Here is a 22,971-nt window from a genome sequence, read left to right as displayed (position 1 = left end):
TTAGAATTTATTTGTTAATATCTACAAATGAAACTGCCAGACCATGGATTAAGCTTATAATGAATATATATATATATATATATATATATATGTAAAATATATGAAGAACTGAAATTTTAACAATATTGTTAAAATAGATCCATGAACATAGCATAACTTTCCATTTCTCAAATATTTTTTTTCAAATTCAGAAATACCTTTTTAGAGTTTCCATTATACAAGTCTTTTATAACATTTGTTAGATTATCCCTGTCTTTCTTAGTTGATACTGTTGTTTATAATAACCTCAAAGGTTTATTTTTACTACTGCTAGCATATAAAGTTACTAATATTTTTTCATTATTTTTTCCTTTTAGTGAGAATAGATTCTTTTCTCATACCATGTATCCTATATAGTTTCCTTTCCCTCTAGCCCTCCAGTCCCTCCTTACCTCCCTTCCCCTTCAGATCCACTCCCTTTCTGTCTCTTACTAGAAAAGAATAGTTTCTAACTGATAACAACCAAACATGACAAAATAAAATATAATAAAACGAAGCAAAAGCTATCATTTCAAAGTTGGATATGCAACTCAATAGGAGGAAGAGTTCTGAGGACAGGCACAAGAATTAGAGACCCACTTGTTCTCACAGTCAGAGTTCCATAAAAATACTAAGCTAATAGCTATAATACACACACACGCACACACACACACACACACACACACACACACACACACACACGCATGCACGCACGCACGCACACACGCACGCACACACGCACACACGCACACATGCACACATGCACGCACACGAAGATCTGGTACAGACCCATTTGCTTACTGCTTCAGACTTGTGAGCTCATTTGTATGTACTTTGCTTAGTTGATTCAGAGGACTTGTTTGCCTGGGTCCTCCATTCCCTCTGGCTCTTACAATCTTTCTGCCTCCTTTTCCACAGGATTCCTGAGCTGTGAGGAGGGATTTGATGGAAACTTCCCATTTAGACTCTCCCTTCAACTAATGTCTGCCTGTGGTCTCCATCTGTTCCATCTACTCTTGAGGAAGCCTCTCTGATGATGATTGGACAAAGGCACTGATCTATGAGTGTAGCAGAATATCATTAGGAGTCATATATATATACATACGTACATACATGTATATATACATATATATTAGACTATTAGTATTTGGTTTTACCCTAGTCTCTGGCTATCTAGTCTCTGATTCTTGGTTGCCCAAGCAGTATCAGTATGGTTTCTTCTTGTGTAGTGGGCCTTAAATCAAATCTGGTGTTTCTTGACCACTCCCACAAGTTCTGTGCCCACCATTGCCATAGTATATTGGCAGCAGGACAGATTGTAGTCAGAGGTTTTGTGGCGGGGTGGTGTTCACATTTACCTTTCAATAGCCTGCAGAGTACCTTCTGCACTAAAGAGACTAGAATGTAGTGTGAAGCTCCATGTGGCACTAGCACAACTTCATGTTTGATGAATTGTGTGGTGTTATCTCAGCAATGGGCGTCATTGTCAGTTTGCAGAGAGCAACCTTTTGCCTTAGCAAGAGCCTGGGTTGTTTAGGATTTCCATAGACCTTCTTGGCCAACAACTCAACTGAATGCAACCAAGTCCTGCCACTGATGTGTAGCCAAGAGCCAAGAGCCTAGAGCTGGCTAGTTGAGACTCTGTATTCCCCATTACCAGGAGCCCTCAATGGCTCACTTTCATACATTCCAATAGTTTCCACTGCACTAGGTTTCCATACCACTCCCTTAAAATTTTCTGGTTCAGCCTTTTTTTCTTCACTCTCTTCCTCCACCCTATCTCCTATGAAATCTTATCCTTCCTGTCCTCTCCCCACCCACCCTCAGTCTGTCAGTAAAATCTATTCTATTTACCCCTCTCAGGGAGATCCATATGTCTCCCCACCAGAACCCTCCTCTTTAACTAATCTCTCTGTGTCTATGAACTGTAGCTTAGTTATCATTTACTTAACGTTAATAGCCACTTATAACTGAATATAGATCATATTTATCTTTCTGGGTCTGGGTTACCTCATTCAAGATCAGTTTTCTAGTTCCATCCATTTGCCTATAAATTTTTTTTTTTTTTTTTTTTTTTTTTTTTTTTTTTTTTGTTTTTCGAGACAGGTTTCTCTGTGTAGCTTTGCGCCTTTCCTGGAGCTCACTTGGTAGCCCAGGCTGCCTCGAACTCACAAAGATCCGCCTGGCTCTGCCTCCCGAGTGCTGGGTGCCTATAAATTTTATGATGTTGTTTTTAACAGATGAGTAGTAATCCATTCATTGTACAAATGTACATTTGTTATTGTACATAGGAGGCTACTGATTCTTTTGAGTTACTCTTCTATCCAGCTACTTTGCTGAAAGTGTTTATGAGCTGTAGAAATTCCCTGGTGGAATTTTTAGAGCCACTTATATATACTATCATATCATCTGCAAATAACGATACTTTGACTTCTTCCTTTCCAATTGTACCCTCATCTCCTTCAGTTGTCGTATTACTCTAGCTGGAACTTCAAATACTGTACTGAACAGATATGGAGAGAGTTGACAACCTTCCTTGTTCCTAGTTTAGTGGAATTGAGTTTCTCTCCATTGAAATTGATGTTGGCTATGGATTATTTTAAATTGTCTTTATTATGTTTAGGTGTGTCCCTTGTATCCCTAATCTCTCTAGTATTTTTATTATGAAGGGTATTGGATTTTGTCAAAGCCTTTTGTGTGTCTAATGTATGATATGTGTTTTTCTTTTAGTTTGTTTATATGTACTGATTTTCATATATTGAAGCACCTCTGCATTTCTGGGATGAAGCCTACTTGGTCATGGTGGATGATCTTTTGATGTGTTCTTGGATTTGGTTTGCAAACATTTTATTGCCTATTTTTTGTTTGTTTGTTTTTTGTTTTTCGAGACAGGTTTTTTTCTGTGTAGTTTGGTGTCTGTCCTGGATCTTGCTCTGTAGACCAGGCTGCCTTGAACTTACAGAGATCCCCCTGCTCTTCCTCCTGAGTGCTGTGATTAAAGCATATGCAACTGCTGCCCGGCTTATGTGTATTTTTGCATCTATGTTCATAATGGAAATTGGTCTGTAATTCTTCTTTGTTGAGTCTTTATGTGTTTGAATATCAGGGTAACTGTGCCTCATAAAATGAATTGGCAATGTTCCTTTGTTTCTATCTTGTGGAATAATTTGACAATATTAGCATTAACTCTTCTTTGAAAGTCTGTAGAATTCTGTGCTAAAACTATCTGCAGTGTGCTTTTTGGATAGGAGACTTTTAATGACTGCTTCTATTTCATTAGTGGTTAATGTCTGTTTAAATTGTTCATCTGGTCTTGATTTAACTTTAGTAAGTAGAATCTATCAAGAGAATTATCTTTTGTTAAAAAAAAATATTTCCCAGTTTGGTGGAGTACAGTTTTTAAAATATGTCCTTATAATTTTCTGATTTCCTTGGTGTCTGTTGTTATGCCTCCCCTTTTGTTCTGATGTTAATTTGGATTCTCTTCTCTCTCTCTCTCTCTCTCTCTCTCCTCTCTCTCTCTCTCTCTCTCTCTCTGTCTTAGTTGATAAGGCTTGTCTATCTTGTTGATTTCCAAGGAATCAATTCTTTGCTTCATTGACCCTTTGTATTGTTCTGTTTGTTTCTATTTTATTGATTTCACCTTCAGTTTAATTATTTGTCTACTCCTCTTGGAGAAGCTTAGTTCATTTTATTCTAGAGCTTTCAGATGTGCTGTTAATTCTAGTATGAGATCAACTCAACTGTTATTTTAATATAAGCCTTTAGTGAAATGAACTTCCCTCTTAGTGCACTTCCATTGTGTCCCATATGCTTGTGTATGCTGTGTATTCATTTTGATTTAATTCTGAAAGTTTTAATTTCTTTCTTTCTTTATGTTTGACCCATTTTTCACTCAGTAAAGAGTTGTTCAGTTTCCATGAGTTTATGATGTCCAGTTTTAATTCACGATAGTCTGATGGGATTCAGGAGTTATTTCAATTTTTTGTATCTGTTAAGACTTGCTTTATATCTGTGTATGTAGTCAATTGTGGAGAAAGTTCCACGAGGTGCATAGAGGAAGTTGTATTCTGTTTAGTTGAAATGTTCTGTAAATATCTGCTAGGTCAATTTGTATTTAGTCCCACTATTTCTCTTTTAGTTTTTCTTTGGATGACCTGTCCATTGATGAGAATCGATATTGAAGTCTCCCAATATCAGTATATGAGGGTCAATATGTGTGTGATTTAAGCTGTAGTAGTGTTCTTGACAAGCTTGATTGCCCTAGGTTTGGAGCATAGATGTTATTGAAATGTCTTGGTGAATTTTTCTTTGATGAATATTTAGTGTTCCTTCTTATCTCTTTTGATTAGTTTTGGTTTAAAGTCTATTTTGTTAGATATTAAAATGCTACACCAGCTTGCTACATAGGCCCAGTAGCTTAGAATATCTTTTCCAACCCTTTATCCTGAGTTAATCTCTTGATCTTATCTTCTGATCTTGAGTGTGTTCTTGAATGCCTCAGAAGGATGGATCCTGTTTTAACATCATTCTATTAGTCTGTGTCTTTTTATTGGAATGAGCCTTTGTACTGAGAGATATCAATGACCAATAATGTTGATTCTTATTATTTTGTTGTTGTATGCTATGGAGTGTGTGTGTATGTGTGTGTGTGTGTGTGTGTGTGTGTGTGTGGTGTATGCAGTGCACACAATGTGCTTCTCTTCTTTTGATTTTGCTGTGCTTCATGTTTCATATTTCCAGTGTTTTCCTGGTGTATTAACATCCTTAGGTTTGAGTTTTCCTTCTAGCACCCTCTGTAAGGCTGGATTGTAGATAAATACTATTTAAATTGACTTTATCATGGAACACTTATTTTTCTCATATGTTGATGCAAAGTTTTGCTGATTATAGTAGTCTAGGTTGGCATCTGTAGTCTCTTAGAGTCTGCAGCACATCTGTCCAGCTCTTCTAGCTTTTAGAGTCTCCATTGAGAAATCAACTGTAACTCTAAGAGTCTGCCTTTATATGTTACTTGACCTTTTCCCATTGCAGCTTTTAATGTTCTTTCTTGTTCTGTATATTAGTGTTTTGATATTATGTGCAAGGACTTTCTTTCTGGAGCAATCTATTTGGTTTCTGTATGCTTCCTGTTCTTTATAGCATCTCCTTCTTTAGGTTAGAAAAATTTTCTTCTATGATTTTCTGAAAATATTTTCTGGCCTTTGAGTTGATTTCTTCTCCTTCCTCTATACCTATTATTCTTGGTTTAGTCTTTTCATAGTGTCCCAGATTTCTGGAGTTTTTGTCAGGAGTTTTTTAGATTTAGCATTTATTGACAATGTATCCATTTCTTCTTTCGTATCTTCAATGCCTGAGATTCTCTCTTCAATCTCTTACATATGTTGTTGAAACTTGTCTCGTAGTTCCTGTTCAAATTCCTAAATTTTTCGTTTCCAGAATTCACTCAGTTTGATTGTTCTTTATTGATTCTATTTCCAATTTTATCTTAGTGTTTACTCATATCCTTCCACTGTTTGGTATTCCTGGATTTCTTAAGGGATTTATTCATTCCTCTTAAGACCTTTATCATATTCATAAAAGCTTTTAGGTCTTTCTTGTGTGTCAGCTATGTTGGAATATTTAGTCCTACTGTGTTAATATAGCTGGACTCTAGTGGAGACATACTGCTCTGGCTGTTGCTGATTGTGTTTTTTAAGCTGGCATCTGTGGTATTATGTTCACCAAAATATTGTGTACTCTAATAAATTTATCTGGGGTCAGAGAACAGACACCACTAGATACAAAGGCTAGAAAATGGTGGCACTCACACCTTTAATCCTAGCATTCCAGAGATAAAATCCCTCTGATCTCTGTGAGTTCAAGGCCACATTGGAAATAGCCAAGCATGGTGACACACGCCTTTAATCCCAGAAAGCCAGCCTTTAATCCCAGGATGGTGTAGAAAGCAGGAAGATATATAAGGCGTGAGGCAAGAAACTAGAAGCATTTGGCTGGTTAAGCATGTGGCTGGTTAAGCTTCAGGCTTTCGAGCAGCACAATTCAGCTGAGACCCATTCCGGATGAGGACTCAGAGGCCTCCAGTCTGAGGAGACAAGACCAGCTGAGGATCCAGCAAGTGAGATAGCTGTGGCTTGTTCTGTCTCTCTGATCTACAGCATTGACCCCAATAACTGCCTCGGTTTGATTTTATTAATAAGAGCTTTAAGATTCCTGCTACAGGCATCTAGGTATCGAATTGGAATGATTATAAGTCTAGTGCTGATTCTAGATTGCCATTGTTGGGTGGTTTTTGTTCTTTAGCTTCTGTTTCCTCTCTGCATTTCCAGAGGTGTAATGGCTATGTATTGCCTAATTTCCTGTCTCTTAGTTGTATTCACAGCAAATATCTTCTGTGTTGAGCTGGACACTGGGATGAGTTGAGGGAATGAAGTTGGAGGAGAATGTCATTGTGATCTGTTGGGATGGTCAGAGATGAAAGGAGACCATAGCAGGATTCCAGCTGTAGAGCTGGGATGAACTGATGTTCAATCTCAGAGCAGTAGAAAGAGTGTGTGCCTTCAGCCTACTTACTGTCCTGGAGAGCAACCTTTGGTCAGCATGTGGTAACTCCTTAGTTGGGTCTGAGACAAAGCAGCAATAGAAGAGCAGGTGAGAAGGGAAGAAGATCTACTATGTAAATAGGCAGAATGAAATCCAACTCCTTGCATATGCCCCCCATACCTCTGTCCTACTCCAGATATTTTTTGTATTTTTTAAGCTCTAACTATAAACCCTGGGTTGCCTGAACATGTGACAATCCTTCCACCTCTGTCCTCATGTGTTGTTGCAAGCAAATGTTGGATTACAGCATGTGCCACCTCTGTTCCTCATCCCACCTTTTCCTTCTGTATTTACTTCCCTTTCTCCTTCCCAGCTGAACTGTCAATTTATAACTATTTATTTAAGATATTATTTCTATGCATTCTCTGGCAATTTTTGTGGATGTAAATAATGTATTTTGACCATATCCACCTCCAATGTCCTTCTAACCACCGCCAAAACCTCCAAAACATTTTCACTCCCAACTTTGTTCCTTATTTTTTTTTATAAACCTGAGTTCAATCAATGCTGCCCATGGGTGCATTGGTGTGGGGCATCTATTAGATCATTGGCAACTGACCAGTCACCATACTTCCAAAAAAAAAAAATAAAGAAAGAAAGAAAAAGAAAAACCAGATAACAAAACAAAACAAAAACCTTTGATTCTCCCTGTCTACTTCCCAGCACTCAGCAAGTGCTGGAGCTCCTGGCCCTTATGAGCTGTCCTGAGTTCATGCTGCCATTTTATGGAGGGCTCCAATGCATGTAACCACAGTTGCTGTGAGTTAATGATACTATACTTCCAATACAAGAATTTCATTTGTTTTCCTTCCCAGACTCAATGTTACTGTTATTACAAACTTCCCTTTTACGTTTATTTTTAATCTCATAAATAATGTGGTTCACAGTTCAGTGTTTATTTAATATATTTAAATAATGTGAAGTTAACATTTCATTATTGTGACAAAAAAAATCCTTAGGAAACCAACTTAAAAGAGGAAAAAATTCACTTTTAATCATAGTTTCAAAGGATGCAATGTGTGATCACTGGTCCCACTATTTTGGGTTGTTCTGAGCTCAAACATTGTTGGTGATAGCACAGAGCAGAGCAAAACTATCTTCTCATATGGTTGAGAAAGAAAGAGGAGATGAGAAAATGAGCAACAGAGGAGAGAGGAGAGATATAGAAGGATACACCCTGCAATGGTATGCCCCCAGTGGCCTAAATCTTTCAAACAGGCTGCACCTCTAAAGAACCTATCACCTTAGATAGCACAAGAATCTACCACCTTTTGATAGTACTGTCAGTCAGGGACCAAATTTTTATTTAACACATGGGGTTTTAGCAGCCATTTAAGATCCAAATCACAACTAACAAGAAAACATGGTCTACTTATCTATGCAGTAGTCTTGGTCTTGCCTAAGCTCTAACAATTTGCCTGGAGAATTTCCCTGAATATTTCTTGTAGTGTGGATCTGTGGAAGAGAAATTCCTTAGTTTTTGTACATGTTATAGTTCCATCTTATGAATATTATGAACAAATCTTATACGTATATTATATTTTTTTCTTAGTTTTTCCAAATATATTTTTATTGATTATAAAATCCAGAGGTAATTTTTTTGTGTATTTTATTATTTTAAACATGTAACTTCAGTCTCTCCTAGATTGACTGTTTTCTGATATGTCCATTCTTATCTTTATATTTAGCTATTTTGTGCCTAACATGTTTTGTTTCCTTTGCCTATTTAAATTTTGTTTTTATTATTGATTGGGTAATTTATTATAGTTTTACTGTAAGTATAAATTTCTTATTTTTGAGCCGGGCGGTGGTGGGCGCATGCCTTTAATCCCACACTCGGGAGCAGAGCCAGGCGGATCTCTGTGAGTTCGAGGCCAGCCTGGGCTACCAAGTGAGCTCCAGGAAAGGCGCAAAGCTACGCAGGGAAACCCTGTCTCGAAAAAACCAAAAAAAAAAAAAAAAAAAAAATTCTTATTTTTGGATTTCATTGATCTTCTTTGTCATGTGAGCAAATTATTTTAATCTTGTTCAGAATTTCTTACAGGTATTAATTCTTCAAGTATTTTTTTTTCCTTTCCTTTGGGGACTCCCATTACATGTCAAATATGATACTCAACATTATTTCCTTTAGAGATGCTCTATTCATTTAAATATTTGTTTGTCCTTTTTTGGTATTTTTTCTTACTACCTTAAAGTTCACCAATTTTTTCCTTATTTACTAGCTGCCATGAATACATCCCAGTATATTTGTATCTCAGCCATTGCAGTTTTAACTTAGCAGCCTAAGCCTAAGCCTCCCCAGCACTTGGATTATAGCATTTGCCATCATATTCATATCTTGAAATGAAAGATTACCACTAGTTTATTTAGATAGGCATTGTCTAGACATAATTCTCTCTTTGTCTCTGTCTCTCTGTCTCTGTTTCTCCCTCCCTCCCTCTCTCCCTCCCTCTCTCTCTCTCTCCCTCCCTCCCTCATCTGTTTCTCTTCCTTTTCATGCTCTCTGTGTGTATCTTCCTGTCTAAGTGAATGAGTCAGAGTGATAGAGCTGGACACCTTATTTACCCCTTGTGCTTACCCACACATAGATGCATATACTATGTAATACATCATAAAATTCACACAGCAGTATCTTTTCTAAAAAAAGAAATGATAGCCTCATTTAAAAGACTGTGCTCATATTGTGGTCTCTTTTAACTTCCTCATTATATATTTTTGTGTTTCATTTCTGCTAAAGATCAGCATCTATTGGAAGATGTCTAATACTTAGCCATGGCCATATCTAGAAGAGAAATATCATAGATAATTGTGCATAAAAGGACAAATGAGGAATATGTGTATTCCCTTCCACTTTTATCTGGAGAGGTTTATAGACCATTCAATAACAACTGATGAAAAAATGAAGCCACAGATTTGAAGGAGAGTGGGGAGGGTATATAGGAAGGTTTGGAGAATGAAAGGGAAGGAAGAGATGTTGTAATTAAACCATGGTCACAAAAATAAACAACAACAACAAATTTGGTTTGTAATGAATCTTAAGACAGTTAAGAAACTGGATGATCAAGTCACTGGCTTTCTGTCCTGCACATGATCACCAGTCTTGATCTCAAAGGCTGTTTCTTGAGTAGCCAGACATTAGTCACTAACGTCACACAGGACCAAAAGCACTGGCTTGTCTGTGTCCCTGTGCTCATCTTCTTGTTAGAAGAGCTCTATTGTTGGTCATGTGTCATGCAACACCAACATTGTTCACTGAATTGGAGTACATTCAACGTTCAAGATATGGTTTTTCAATCTGGCTTCAATTTTCAAAGTATGAAAGCAGATATTTGGGAAATTTTCCAGAACATAAATAGTTCAAACACAAGATACTGGTAATAATCCTTGAACCCTAAACACTTGCATTTGGAGTCTGTTGTGCTACCTTATATTGCCAAATCCTTTAAGAACTCCTTTCTTATTCCTTGTGCTTTTAGGTATACTATCCCAGCATGGGCATGAGCAGCCTGAAATTGCTGAAATATGTCCTATTTATCTTTAACTTGCTCTTTGGGTAAGTATCTCCTTGAACATATCTCAAATAAACACCCTTCATTCCAGCTAACCTGTCCTTTCTTCTCAGCCAAAGAAATAGAGTATAGAATGTGAACTGTGCACACCTTGGTACTGTTCAGAACATTTCATATAGTACAAAGAGGTAATAATTTCCTCACTTCCTTCCATTTTGTCATACTATAAGCCTACAAAATTAAAAAAGTATCAGTGCAGTTAATAATGGAGGTGCTAATTCTCTCAGGGGGCTCTCGGGTAGCATTGCGAATTGCTGGCATTTATAAGTGAAAAATGGACTACAATTTGGTGTTAAATCTACACTCTCCTCAACCCTGACCCATGGAAGAATATTGACAGAGAAATCATATGAAAGTTCTATTTTTTTAAAATTTTTAAAATGAACCTCCGTGATGATTTCTGTAGTATCTAGGCTAATTTGTGCTCTCACCAATAGTGTGAAAGGCCTTCTTTTTTCTGTCATCTGGTCAGCATTTTTTGTTGATAGTTTTTCTTTATGACAGCCATTCTGATGGATGAAATGGAATCTCCACATAAGATTTGATAGCTAATGATATGAACACCTTTTAAATATATTATTTATTGGCACTTCATTTTTTAAAAAAAAAACCATCTGCTTATTTCCATTGTTCATTTGTTGACTGGATTTTTTTGTTCTCTTTTTTCTTCGAGTTTTGGACTTCCATATAATCTAGTCATGTTACTCCTCATTTTGTCTCCAAAAGAATCATAATCACCTTTCTATAAAGATACTTGAACATCTGTGCTTTTCGTAGGATCATTCACAATAGCTAAATTGTTGATGCAGACTAGACATCCATCAACAAGGATAAAGATATGTGGTGTATCTACACAATAGAGCTTGATTTAACCATAGAGAAGGATGAAGTAGATGGAATTTGAGGTTACTTTGAGTGAAGTAAGTCAGTACCACATAGAAAAGGATTGCATCTTCTCCTTCATATGCTGAAGCTAAGAAAAAAAGAAATACATTTAACTAAAAAGGGACTAGTTGGAAGGAGGAAAATGCAGAAGAAAAAACATATAATAAATATTAATAGAGCAGTGAATATTATCAAACTATACTGTATGCTTGATATGTAGAAATATAACAATAAATTATTTTGTATAATATGGATTAATAAAAACAGAGTTGCAGACACGTATGTCCATGTTTGTAATTTAACATGAAAAAAGGGATGTCCAATGAGCTTTCACTATATTAAATTCAGCAGCTGCATTTCATATATAAGATGAATCAGTATTCATATGTTTATGAGAATATTCCTATAAATTTGACTTCTCTAGTAGTCTGCCTATCAAGACAAACTTCCTCAAACAGAGCATTGTCTCTATGTGGTCGTACTCTCCTAAGAAAAGTCCATGACAACTGAGCAGACAAGAGATAGAACATCTGAAGTATAAAGTTAGACTTATATATAGTGAAGGTATTAGGTCCTTCATAAGGATGACATTTCCTTGGTATCTGTATATGTGTAATAAGAGATATAAGTGTGACTCCATATGCAGAAGCTGGTATTTCCTTTCTATGTGATAGTGTGAAAACTGAGTAAAGAGGTGAGTCTCGAGTGAGTCAACAAAAACATGATTCTGATATCCAGGATGTGAGCATATAAATTAGGAGATACTTAAGAACTATGTTCACCTTAGAATGCTATGGAATTCTTCCTTTTAGGTCTGTGGCTGTTGCATTTTGGGCTTTGGTATCTACCTCTTGGTCCAAAACACCTATGGAGTGCTCTTCCGTAACCTGCCCTTCCTGACACTGGGAAATGTCCTCGTCATCGTGGGCTCCATTATCATGGTAGTTGCCTTCTTGGGCTGCATGGGCTCAATCAAGGAAAACAAGTGCCTGCTTATGTCGGTGAGTCCTTGCAGCAGCTGTGATAGTCTGAGCTGGGGGAGATGGTGTCTCAAGTCTAGGGTGACACATTTCATGTTAGGTTACTTTTGGATGACATATACAATTAAAGAGCAGAGAGGGACAGGAAGGTGGTGGTGGCAGTCGCCTTTAGTCCCAGCACTCGAGAGGCAGTGGCACAGGGATCCCTGAGTTTCAGGCCTGCCTGGTTTACAGACTGAGTTCCAGGACAGCCAGGGCTATACAAAGAAACTCTGTCTTGGAAAAAAAAAGAGCAAAGAGGGAATAAACACAAGACTTTTTCTTACTTGCTTACTGTTTTTCTTTATTCTTTTATAAGCCAGATGACAGTCTATGGAATAGTACACCCACAGTAAGTTGGACCCTCCCATACAGCCAAGACAAACACAACCCCTGACAGACATCCCCACAGGCCAACCTGACATAGATAATAACCTCAATTAAAGTTCTTTTCCCAGTTGATTCTAGGTTGTGTCAAGTTTACAATAAAAACTAACCAACACAGTCCATTGCTTGTCAATTATATATATATATATATATATATATATATATATATATATATATCACTTTGAGCCATAACTTTCTATCCTTTGTACTATATGTCTCATGTGAATATCGAATATAAAACACAGTCCAATTCCAGAAATTCCCTAAAGCCTTACAAAATTTCTAAGACTTCAAAGTCCAAGGTCTTTTAACTGTGAGCACCTGTAAAATAAAAAGAAGTTACATCTGTAAGGATTGTTATTCTGAAATAGAAGAAACAGGACATAATAACAACCATGCCAAAACAACAACAACAACAAAAACCAGAAGCAGGTTGTATTTAGGAATATATCAATAATTAATGAAAAAAAAGGATAGGAATTTGAAAAAGAGCAAGAAGAAGTACATGGGAAAGTTTGGAGGAAGGAAATAAAAGGGGGAAATGATGTAATTATAATTTCAAAAAACAAAAGAAATAATTTTTAAAAAATCAGCAGTATATAGACCAAATCTTGTAGCTCCAATGTCTAGCTGATGAGTCTTGTATTCTGGGCTCCAAACAACTTTGGTAGGCCTACCCCCTCCAATTATGTTGCTTGTAGCACATAGAGATTCTTTGTTGGGAGTAGGCCAGTTCCACATCGGTCTCCTTTGTGAATGTCCTATGGGCATAGCATTTTCAATGTCCTGGGGTCTCCATTATAACAGAGCCATCACATTCACTAGAGGCCTCTCTGCAGATGATCTGACCCTGCCACAGAGTTCCAATACTCAGTTCCTCTCCATGACCACTAGTACCACATGGATGGCTGTTACATTTTCAGATTCTTCTGCAAGATTATCGAGGCATTGCCAGTTTATTCTAGGTTGTCAAGTTGATAATTAAAGCTAACCATCATAGCATCACTTATCAGCCAAGATTTTATACACCAATGTTAGTTTGTTTCTCACTGGGACCCCAAGGATATGTAGAAGAAGACATGACTGTTATCTGTAGTGTCCATTTTAAACTGCCAATAACGGCCCTTTTCACTGTCATGTCCCACAGCATAATACTTTTCCTCGATGTCTGCTTGAAATTAGTTATCAACTTTCTGTCTAAATCCTTATATAAGAACATGCTTCAAGATCTGACACATAGTAATTAACTGATGAAAAAATAATCAGTAGGTTCTTCTGAACATAGCAAGCCTCCCCAATGATGTAGAATTCTTCTTTAATTCATGCACAAAGCAGCCTTCATAGTAGGAGTGACACAATTCAGGTAAGGACCTTGGCTGAAGTCCTTGACTACTAGAAATGGAAGAGATTTTCAGCAGTTCCCTGTCAAATAACCAGCCTGAGGAGTACTGTCAGGCTTAGACTTTGCCTAATAAAATTGGAGTAGAAGAGATACAATTTTCCTAGTATAGTAAGGACAGAGATTGCTATAACAATGCTTCCATTCTTAAGCCAGGTGGTGGTGGTGCATGCCTTTAATCCAGCACTCAGGAGGCAGAGGCAGGCAGATCTCTATGAGTTCGAGCCCAGCCTGGCTACAGAACAAGATCCAGGACAGGTACCCAAACTATACATAGAAACCTGTCTCAAAAAAAAAAAAGATAAAACAATGCTTCCATTCTTATGTGTTACCATCTCAGTTATCGCTTAAGTCATGTGATCAACCTTCTCTTGCAGATCAACATTTAAACTAGAGCCAAGATCAATAATAATAATAATAATAATAATAATAATAATAATAATTTAAAAATAAGTGTTATCAAGCAATTCTCAGACAGATAGAAAATGATAGGAAATATCAGAGACAGGACAAGTGATGTAAGCAGTCAAAATTGGTGTTTAAGGTTTTTTTTTTAAGGTAAAGAACAAATGAAATTGTGAAAGCTTTTTTTGTATAAATGTCATGCAGGGATTAAAATTCTAAATTTGGAGATAAAACTGACTTATAGCTATGATTAGGCTCCCTCTTCCTCTGTACAGATGTCCTCTCCAGCTTCACCATCATCCACCTCTTTCTTGAGTTAGACTTGATCTGATGTATGGGACCAGGACCCAAGCTCATGCTTGGATTGCCTGGCTTTTTGAGCAGCTGTTTCACTAGGCTGATGCTAAAACACTGATTCAACAATGTTAGAACAAAGTTAGAGGGTAGTTAATATGCCTTCTAGAGTCCAGCTGCAGGAAAGGAACACATACTATCCATAAAACAGGAGAGGGCTTAGGAAGCCCCAAGGAGGCAGGAACAGTTTCCATGCATGATTGTGCGTGTGCATGCACATGCACACATGTGTAGACCTGTTTGCTCTTGAGGCAGAGAGAGGTAAATCAGAAACTAGAATCAATGTTCTGATAATGTCTCTGGTTTGTCACAGTTCTTTGTTCTGCTGATGATTATTCTCCTTGCTGAGGTGACCTTAGCCATCCTGCTCTTTGTGTATGAACAAAAGGTAAGTTATGAAGAACATGGCTTGCTCTCTTATTGCTGAGATGGGGAATACACTGCAGAGAAGTTAGTAAAGCAAACTTAGTAGTAAGTCATACAAATGAAGTAGGAGGATGAGAGATTAACTGCAGTTGAGAAGAGAAAAAAATGTCATGAAGATTGTATTTGAATGATACCTTGAAAGATAACTGGAGAGAAAATGAAGCAAGCTTGCCTTCCTCCTGCCTACCTTTCTCTATGGAGCTGGCAGTCTTCTCAGTAATGTTTGACCGTGGCTTTGGTTGTACCTTCCTTTGTAACTATAGTTTTGGAAGTATAAAAGTCATGGATATCTTCCTTCAAAACAGTGTAAACCTTCAGCTTGTCTTCCCACATAACCTCCCTCATCTCACTTCCATAGTTCTGACTCCTTGGGTGGGGGGATATATTTGCTCCACTAGAAATCTCTTATTTCTTGAATCCATCTTGTTTTGACTATGTCTTCCCTGGTGGACTATGATTTACCCCAGCTGAACAAGTATGTGGCTGAGGGCCTGAATGACAGCATTCAACATTATCACTCAGACAACAACACCATGGCAGCATGGGACTTCATCCAGTCACATGTAAGTATATAAAGAATCCTGCTCAGGTGTGTCAGACTGAATTCCCAGCATTAGTCCCTAGAAACCGGTGTCTCTTTCCTAAAGGTTTCAGGCTCAAAGATCTTTAGTTCTAAAGTCCAAAGGAGCATCTGTCCTCTCACAGGCAGTGGAGTATAGGGATTAATTCAACTGGTACAAATTTTTCTACATTCTATTTCATTCTTTACCAACTCACATAAGGTCATTGCCTTAGCCCTAACAGGATGAAAAGAAAACCCAAAACATATTGGATTAGTTTATATATTTTGCAAAATGTTATTAAAATAGCAGTAGAATAAAAGATACTGTAGCATGAATCTTAGAGTCTTATTAATAAAATCAAACCTGGAGCTAGGTATTGGGGTGAACACTGGAAGATCAGAGAGAACAGGCCACAGCTAACCTCACCTAGCCAACTTCTCAGCTGATCCTGTTTCCTCAGACTGGAAGCATCTGAGTCCTCATCCAAATAAATCTCAGCTGAACTGCTGCTCAAAGCCTAAAAGCTTAACTAGCCCTAGTTCCTGGTCCTCACGCCTTATATACCTTTCTGCTTTCTGCCATCACTCCCTAGGATTAAAGGCTCACTTCTTAGGATTAAAGGGGTGAGTCACTATGCCTGGCTGTTTACAGTGTGGCTTTACACTCACAGAGATCCAGATGGATCTCTGCCTCCCAATTTATAGGATTAAAGGCATGTGCACCATCACTTTCTGGCCTCTATATCTAGTGGCTGATCTGTTCTCTGACCCCAGATAAGTTTATTAGGGTGCACAAAATTTGGGGGAGCATAATATCACTGCAAGAAACCTTTTAAATTCCCGAGTCACCAAAATTATTATATTTTTTCACCTATTCCTCTAGTGTCACATTGCTCATGCTTCTTCCTCTGCATGGACATGTGTCAACTTTACACTCTTTCCTTAGAGTGTTAGGAGACAAATATGGACTAGACAGCCTTGCACAGTCATGACATGTCCAAAGAGTACCATCATCACTCATGGCGGATTAATATGGAATAGACAAAAGTAACATAGGAAATAACAACATAAAAACAAGAATGGAGGACTTGGAGAAATCACAACCTCTTTAGATTTCACATTCCTCATTTGTTTCAATTCAGAAGTCCCTTTTCATGTCTAGACACATAACAAAGGAAAAACAAAACAAAATAAATCTCTTGATACATGTCACCAGCTTCATATAGATTTTGCCACGGACCACCTCATTCAATCCCCTAAGCAATTGGCTGGAATATTCTAAAGGAAATAAAATGCTGAACCTTATATCATCTCACCCATTAAATATCACTAAAGAGTTTGGTTCAGTGGTGAAGAGCATTTATTGATTTGCTGGGGGATCTGGGTTTTGTTTTGTTTTTGTTTTTTCATGACAGGGTTTCTCTGTGTAGTTTTGGTGCCTGTCCTGGATCTCGCTCTGTAGACCAGGCTGGCCTGGAACTCACAGAGATCTGCCTGGCTCTGCCTCCCGAGTGCTGGGATTAAAGGTGCACGCCACCACTGCCCAGTGGGATCTGGGTTTTGTTATAGCACTTACCTGGTGGCTCACAAATGCTGGAACTCCAATTCCAAAGGATCTGAAACCCTTTCCTGCTTCCACATGTTCCTGTGTGCGTGTAGTGAAACATACAGGCGCCCCCCCATTCAAATTAATAAATAAATCCTCAAATATCACTAACAGTATGTATTCCAATTATTCTAATTTTCTCAAAAAAAATTTCAACTGATTTGAACAAATCGAGACCTAAGAAGATCCAAATGTTACATTTGGATGAAATGTTTCCAGATTTCTTTTACTCTATAGCAGCATCCTACTTCTTTATATTACATGTATGTGAACAAAATTAGGTTATTTGTCCTATAGATTTCACCATTTTCTGTATCTGACTGGTTTATTCTCCAAGGTATTTTGATGGCAGGAAATCTGTTTCCTAGAGTAGTGTGAATCTAGAAGTTTGATGAAGTCTCACTCTCTCCTTCTCTCTCTTCTTTTAAAATAATACTTTTTTATTGATTGAGAATTTCATACAATATATTCTGATCATATTAACCCCTAAACTCTTCCAGAACTGCCCCCACTTCCCTACTCACTTTGTTTCCTTATTTTATTTATTAACCCACTGAGCTCAGTTAGTGATACCTATATACTTTTGGGTGAGGTCATCCCATAGGAGTGTAGGTCACCTGCCAGTGGTTATACCCTTAAAAAGTGGATCTCTTTTCAGCAATAATCAATTGTCAGTAACTCTTGAGCTAGGATGGGACTTCCTGACCATTCTACCCTTTGTTCTTGTTCTGTTTTTGTGAATGCTGCCACAATCACTTTGAGTTCCTATGTGAAACTGCCCTGTTGTGTCCAGGGAATGCTGTTTCCTTATAGTCAGCCACCACCTCTAGCTCTTACACCTTTCTGCCCATTCTTCACATAGACCCTTGACCTTGGAGGAGATGGTATGCACTTTAAGGCTGAGTAACCCATAGTCTCTTATTCTCTACACATTGACCAGTTGTGGGTCTCTGTGTTAATCACCATCTCCTAAAGAAAGAAGCTTCCCTGATGATGCTTAAGTGATGCACTCATCTATGCATATAGTAAAAAGTCATTATAAATTGATTTGATATTATGTCCATTTAGCAAAATAATACTAGTAGGTTCTCCCAAGGGCCTATAACCTATGTAATCAGAAATTGTTTGTCCTCCAACTGGTTCCAGAGATTTGTCCCATTATGTAAGGTCCTTTAAGTCCAAGCAGGAAGTTATTGGTTTTTATCCACAACATCTGTTTCATGATAGCTCCAGCAGTAATATCTTGCTAGGCTGATCATTACTATAGCTCTTAGGTTCACAACTCTGTAAGATTTGTGACTACTTTTCTCCTCTTGTAGCTTACACAGAACCTTCCAACACTATGAAATCTAGCCAGTAGGTATCAAGTTTCCAAATCAATCCAGCTTGATCTCTTCATGTTCCATGACTATGTATGTGGTGGTTTCAGCAATAGGGTCTTATGACCAAGTTCTGGAAGGTAACCAGAGGTATTGGCAATAGCTTGTAATATTTATGGGTCTATAGGATCTCAATGGCCAACAACTCCAACAAAGATAAATTTGTTAGTCTGGGGTCTAGTAGGGACATTATTGTTCAGTTATAGGGTAACCTCATTTAAATTTGTTAATATATATAAAACATACATATATATATATATTGAAACATACTATGCTAGAAGGTTCTATAAATATATACATATATTTTTCCATATGGCTTTTTTCCAAAGCTCTTTAGTGTTAGTTGCCCCTCCTAGAATTCTATCCTTTATCCTGCCCTGCTATCCTCCAACTCATGTAACTATTCTTCTTCAATTTTTCTCCTTTATATGATAGAATTCTATCTCCTTTATTGAGAGCATTCCCATTCCCCTTCACTAGTTTCCTGACTTCTATTTATACTCCAATTTAAACAAATAATCTAAATATTCAAAATTAGCATGATAGAGAAAACATATTTGTTTTCTGAGTCTAGGTTATCTTACGCAAGATGATTGTTTCCATCTCCATCCATTTACTTGAAATTTTCTTAACTTAATTTTTCTTAAAAACTAGATAAACTTTCATTGTATAAATGTATGACATTTTTAATATTCTTTTATCCATTCATCAGTTGATGGACATTTAAACTGTTTCCATTTTCTGGCTACTGTGAGTAGACTAGCAATAAAAATGGATGAGCAGCTGTCTTTACTAGGATAGAGTCCTTTGGTTGTATGTCCAAGAGTGGTATAGCTGGATCATTAGTTTCTCCTATATGTAAAAACCACCATTCCTGTTTTCTCATTAAAGCAGGTATCTAAATATCCTGATTTCAATAATCTCAAGAATCAATGTTGTTAGCCTCAGTACTGTGCTATAAGGCAGAAAGTACTTGATAGGTAAAAATACAAACCATACATGCCCTTTGTATTTCATAGAGGTCTTATGTGAATAAAATGGTATAATAGTCTTGTGAACATTTAGTTCCAAAGAGTCTAGCAGTAGACCAATTCTGAATTTTCTTCTCTAGAGTCATATTTGAATGACAGGCATACCTTTTGTATAAATTTTGGTGGGTGTTTTGCTTGTTTGTTTTGTTTTCCTGTTGATTTTATATTATAATATTTGGGGACTTGTCTTTTAGTTGCAGTGTTGTGGTGTAAACGGTTCAAGTGATTGGACTAGTGGTCCACCATCTTCCTGCCCACCAGGTGCAGATGTTCAGGTAATTTTGTTGGCAATGTTCCTGTTATTTGATTCTGACTAAATGTTCTCTACACTATGCTCGTCTCTTTAAACAGTCAAGGAAAGTAAAAATGTAACATCTGAAATCAGTCTCTGTATTATAATATTTACAGTCTCTGTAAATAAAGACAAGTTACCATCCCAGATAACCTCTCTGATAAGGTTGACATGTTGAATGATATCATTTATGCCTGTAATTTTTCCCCTAGGGTTGCTATAATAAAGCAAAATCGTGGTTTCACTCCAATTTCTTGTATATTGGAATCATTACCATCTGTGTATGTGTGATACAGGTAAGAGATTAACCCCAGAACCCCTGTAAGGATTAAAGGAATTAAGACATTCAGTCTTAGAACAGTGCTGGGAAAGTAGAATGGGGCAGTAAATGTCATGACTTCCTCTAGCCAAGGAACAAATGATTATATTATCAATTCAACTTAAAACATGCAGAAAATTTGTTATAAGAAAACATCAAATACATGTATCCCTGATATATATGAATGAGTCAAAGTCAAATTAAGAGTGCTAAGCAGAATGTCACATTAGTCGCTCACTTAGCTGGTCTGGAAAAGATTATGATAAAACAGCTCACTTGAAAAATTGACCTTTTATGTTAAGAAGGAAGTAATGATTGAAATTATAATTATTTTCCCTTTGTACTTGTACTTGGTTTGACAAGTGAAAGGAAAAAATTGTGCTGTTTGTTGTGTGATATTCATAACACTATTTCCTACCCAAGTATTGGGCATGTTATACATTATTTAAGACTTAGTCAAGAACAAAGAGTTAAATAACCTTTTCTCTGCTTGGAAGCAAATGAACCCGAAGGCAGAGCTGACTTATTGTTCTTATACGGTTTAATAAAGACAACTTGACTATACAGCTAAGCTTCTATGCCTTCCTAAGAAGATAAAAATGTCTCCAAGACTTTCTACTTTTCCATCATACTATAATTGTCCTCATTTTCTCTCCAATGCTATTCTTAATCTTAAAGAGAGAAATTCCTTAGAGGGAGTAAAGCTGGAGAGTGGTCACAGTGTGGTGGAAATCTTGCATTTCTGTGTTACCAATCTCAGGATCTGTGGGAGAAATGTTTTCTCTTACGAAGACCTCACATTTTCTCAATTCTTTTCTCAGGTGCTGGGATGGCCTTTGCACTGACACTGAACTGCCAGATTGACAAAACCAGTCAGGCATTAGGACTGTGACTTGCAACTGCCCTGAGCTTAAAAGACTTATTTCTCTCTGGAAATCCAAAACACCTATAGTACGAGACCCCAAACAATCACCTGCCTGCCTGGCATTTTGGTTTTCTCTTATCTCTTCCTTGATTGGGTCCCTGTCTTATAAATCCAAGGAAGAGAATATTTGTCATGAACTCTCCATCTCAAGGAGAAGACAATCATTCACCAACTGATGGCAGTAGCCATATCCCTTAAAGATGGTGAAACATACCTGGGTGAATTTTTTGGACATTAGAGGCCAAGAATATCTGTTTTTTTTTTTTTTTTTTTTTTTTTTTTTGGTTTTTTGAGACAGGGTTTCTCTGTGTAGCTTTGCGCCTTTCCTGGAACTCACTTGGTAGCCCAGGCTGGCCTTGAACTCACAGAGATCCGCCTGGCTCTGCCTCCCAGTGCTGGGATTAAAGGCGTGCACTGCCACCACCGAGAATCTGTAGCCTGCTGTCTTGAGATCCAATGATAGCTGCAGGCATGGATATAGCTCTGAGTATTGTGTGAACCCTGAATTTAGTATATGTGAGCCCTGAATTTAGCCCTGAGTTCTACAAAAGATAGGTCCAAGTTTAAATGTTAGACTCTTAACAACTGTCAAATCAGTCTCTAGCCTCTAAATCATGCTACTTTCACTCTACATAAGAAACAAGCTAAAGGGAATTTTGGAGTCAGATGCACTGGACAAGTGATATATACCCTGTTTCCTTTTGAACATAGGCCTTGGTAATAGGAATGTTCCGTGGATCTCCCTTCAAAGGGAAATATTTCAATTTCTTTGTTAAAGTATCTTACTGATTTCTGTTACATCCATCCATCCATCCATCCATCCATCCATCCATCCATCCATCCATAAAAGACTATCTAATGATTATTATCCTTCTTAAGTCAGTCTTAAAGCCTTTGAATTATATAGTCATAGACCAATCCAGAAGTACTAATATCTCTACTGTGTTAGCTGATAATCGTATTCATGTTTATGTTGTTATTTCTATACCAAATAAGGTTCTGTTTAGGTACTATTTTAGCAATTTAATAAACAAAATAGTTTATCATCACTATTCATCAAACATTTGACTCAGTCTGATATTTCTGCTAGCAAGCCAAATGTATTAGTTATCTATTTTTGTGTAACAAGTTAGTCCAAAATATAGTGGTAAAGAACCTATACACATTTGTTTTATTTATTGATTGATTTAAAGACAGGGTTTTGCTATGCAGCCCAGGCTGTCTTGGAACGTGCTATGTAGCCCAAATTGGCACAAACTCATGATCATTCTGTTTCTACCTTCTGAATATTAGAATTACAGATATGTGCGACTGTACTTACTCAGGAAAACATTTATAATCTCATCGATTTAGGTAATCAAAATGTGGAAGCAGCTGCAACAAATGATATTAGGTTGCTGTTGTTTTGCACAATCATGACTAAGTGGTCAGCCATGTCTTCAGTCATCTATAGTCTCTGTGGAAAGGAATCCACTGCATGTTCTCACAATAAGCCTTATAGTATGGCCCCACATACTTTTACATAAGTAGTTTCCTGCACAATGAAACAGCTAAGACATAGAATGAGATACAGCAACCAAAATAGAAGCCACAGACCTTTTATAACCTAACCTAAAAGTGCTGCCATCAGTTATTCTTAGAACTGGTTCAAAAGTTCAATTCCCACTTGAGATTTCACAAGGGTATGACTACTAGGAAGTTGAGATCATTGCTTGATTGCTAACCATTTTCCCATGTTTGTTGTGTCAAGAAGACAGTATACTTGTCTATATAACTATATTCTATAAAGTAG

At 37.2% G+C, this 22,971-nt stretch overlaps 1 protein-coding gene across 1 annotated transcript in view; it reads left to right on the top strand.

Moving 5' to 3' along the window:
- The window catches only part of Cd53 (CD53 molecule), a 31,412-nt gene extending 9,937 nt beyond the window's left edge, over positions 1 to 21,475 (top strand). Inside the window, 7 exon segments of the mRNA XM_028859848.2 lie at positions 10,098 to 10,178; positions 11,888 to 12,076; positions 14,953 to 15,027; positions 15,533 to 15,628; positions 19,838 to 19,918; positions 20,148 to 20,256; positions 21,076 to 21,475. Of these exon segments, the coding sequence (XP_028715681.2) occupies positions 10,113 to 10,178; positions 11,888 to 12,076; positions 14,953 to 15,027; positions 15,533 to 15,628; positions 19,838 to 19,918; positions 20,148 to 20,256; positions 21,076 to 21,146 (687 nt within the window). The 5' untranslated portion in view covers positions 10,098 to 10,112 and the 3' untranslated portion in view covers positions 21,147 to 21,475.
- The last annotated feature ends 1,496 nt before the right edge of the window (positions 21,476 to 22,971 follow it).

This window comes from Peromyscus leucopus, chromosome 6, assembly GCF_004664715.2.
Source record: "Peromyscus leucopus breed LL Stock chromosome 6, UCI_PerLeu_2.1, whole genome shotgun sequence".
Lineage (NCBI taxonomy): Eukaryota > Metazoa > Chordata > Mammalia > Rodentia > Cricetidae > Peromyscus > Peromyscus leucopus.
Note: the sequence above shows the minus strand (reverse complement) of the source record. Positions and strands in the feature narration are given on the sequence as shown.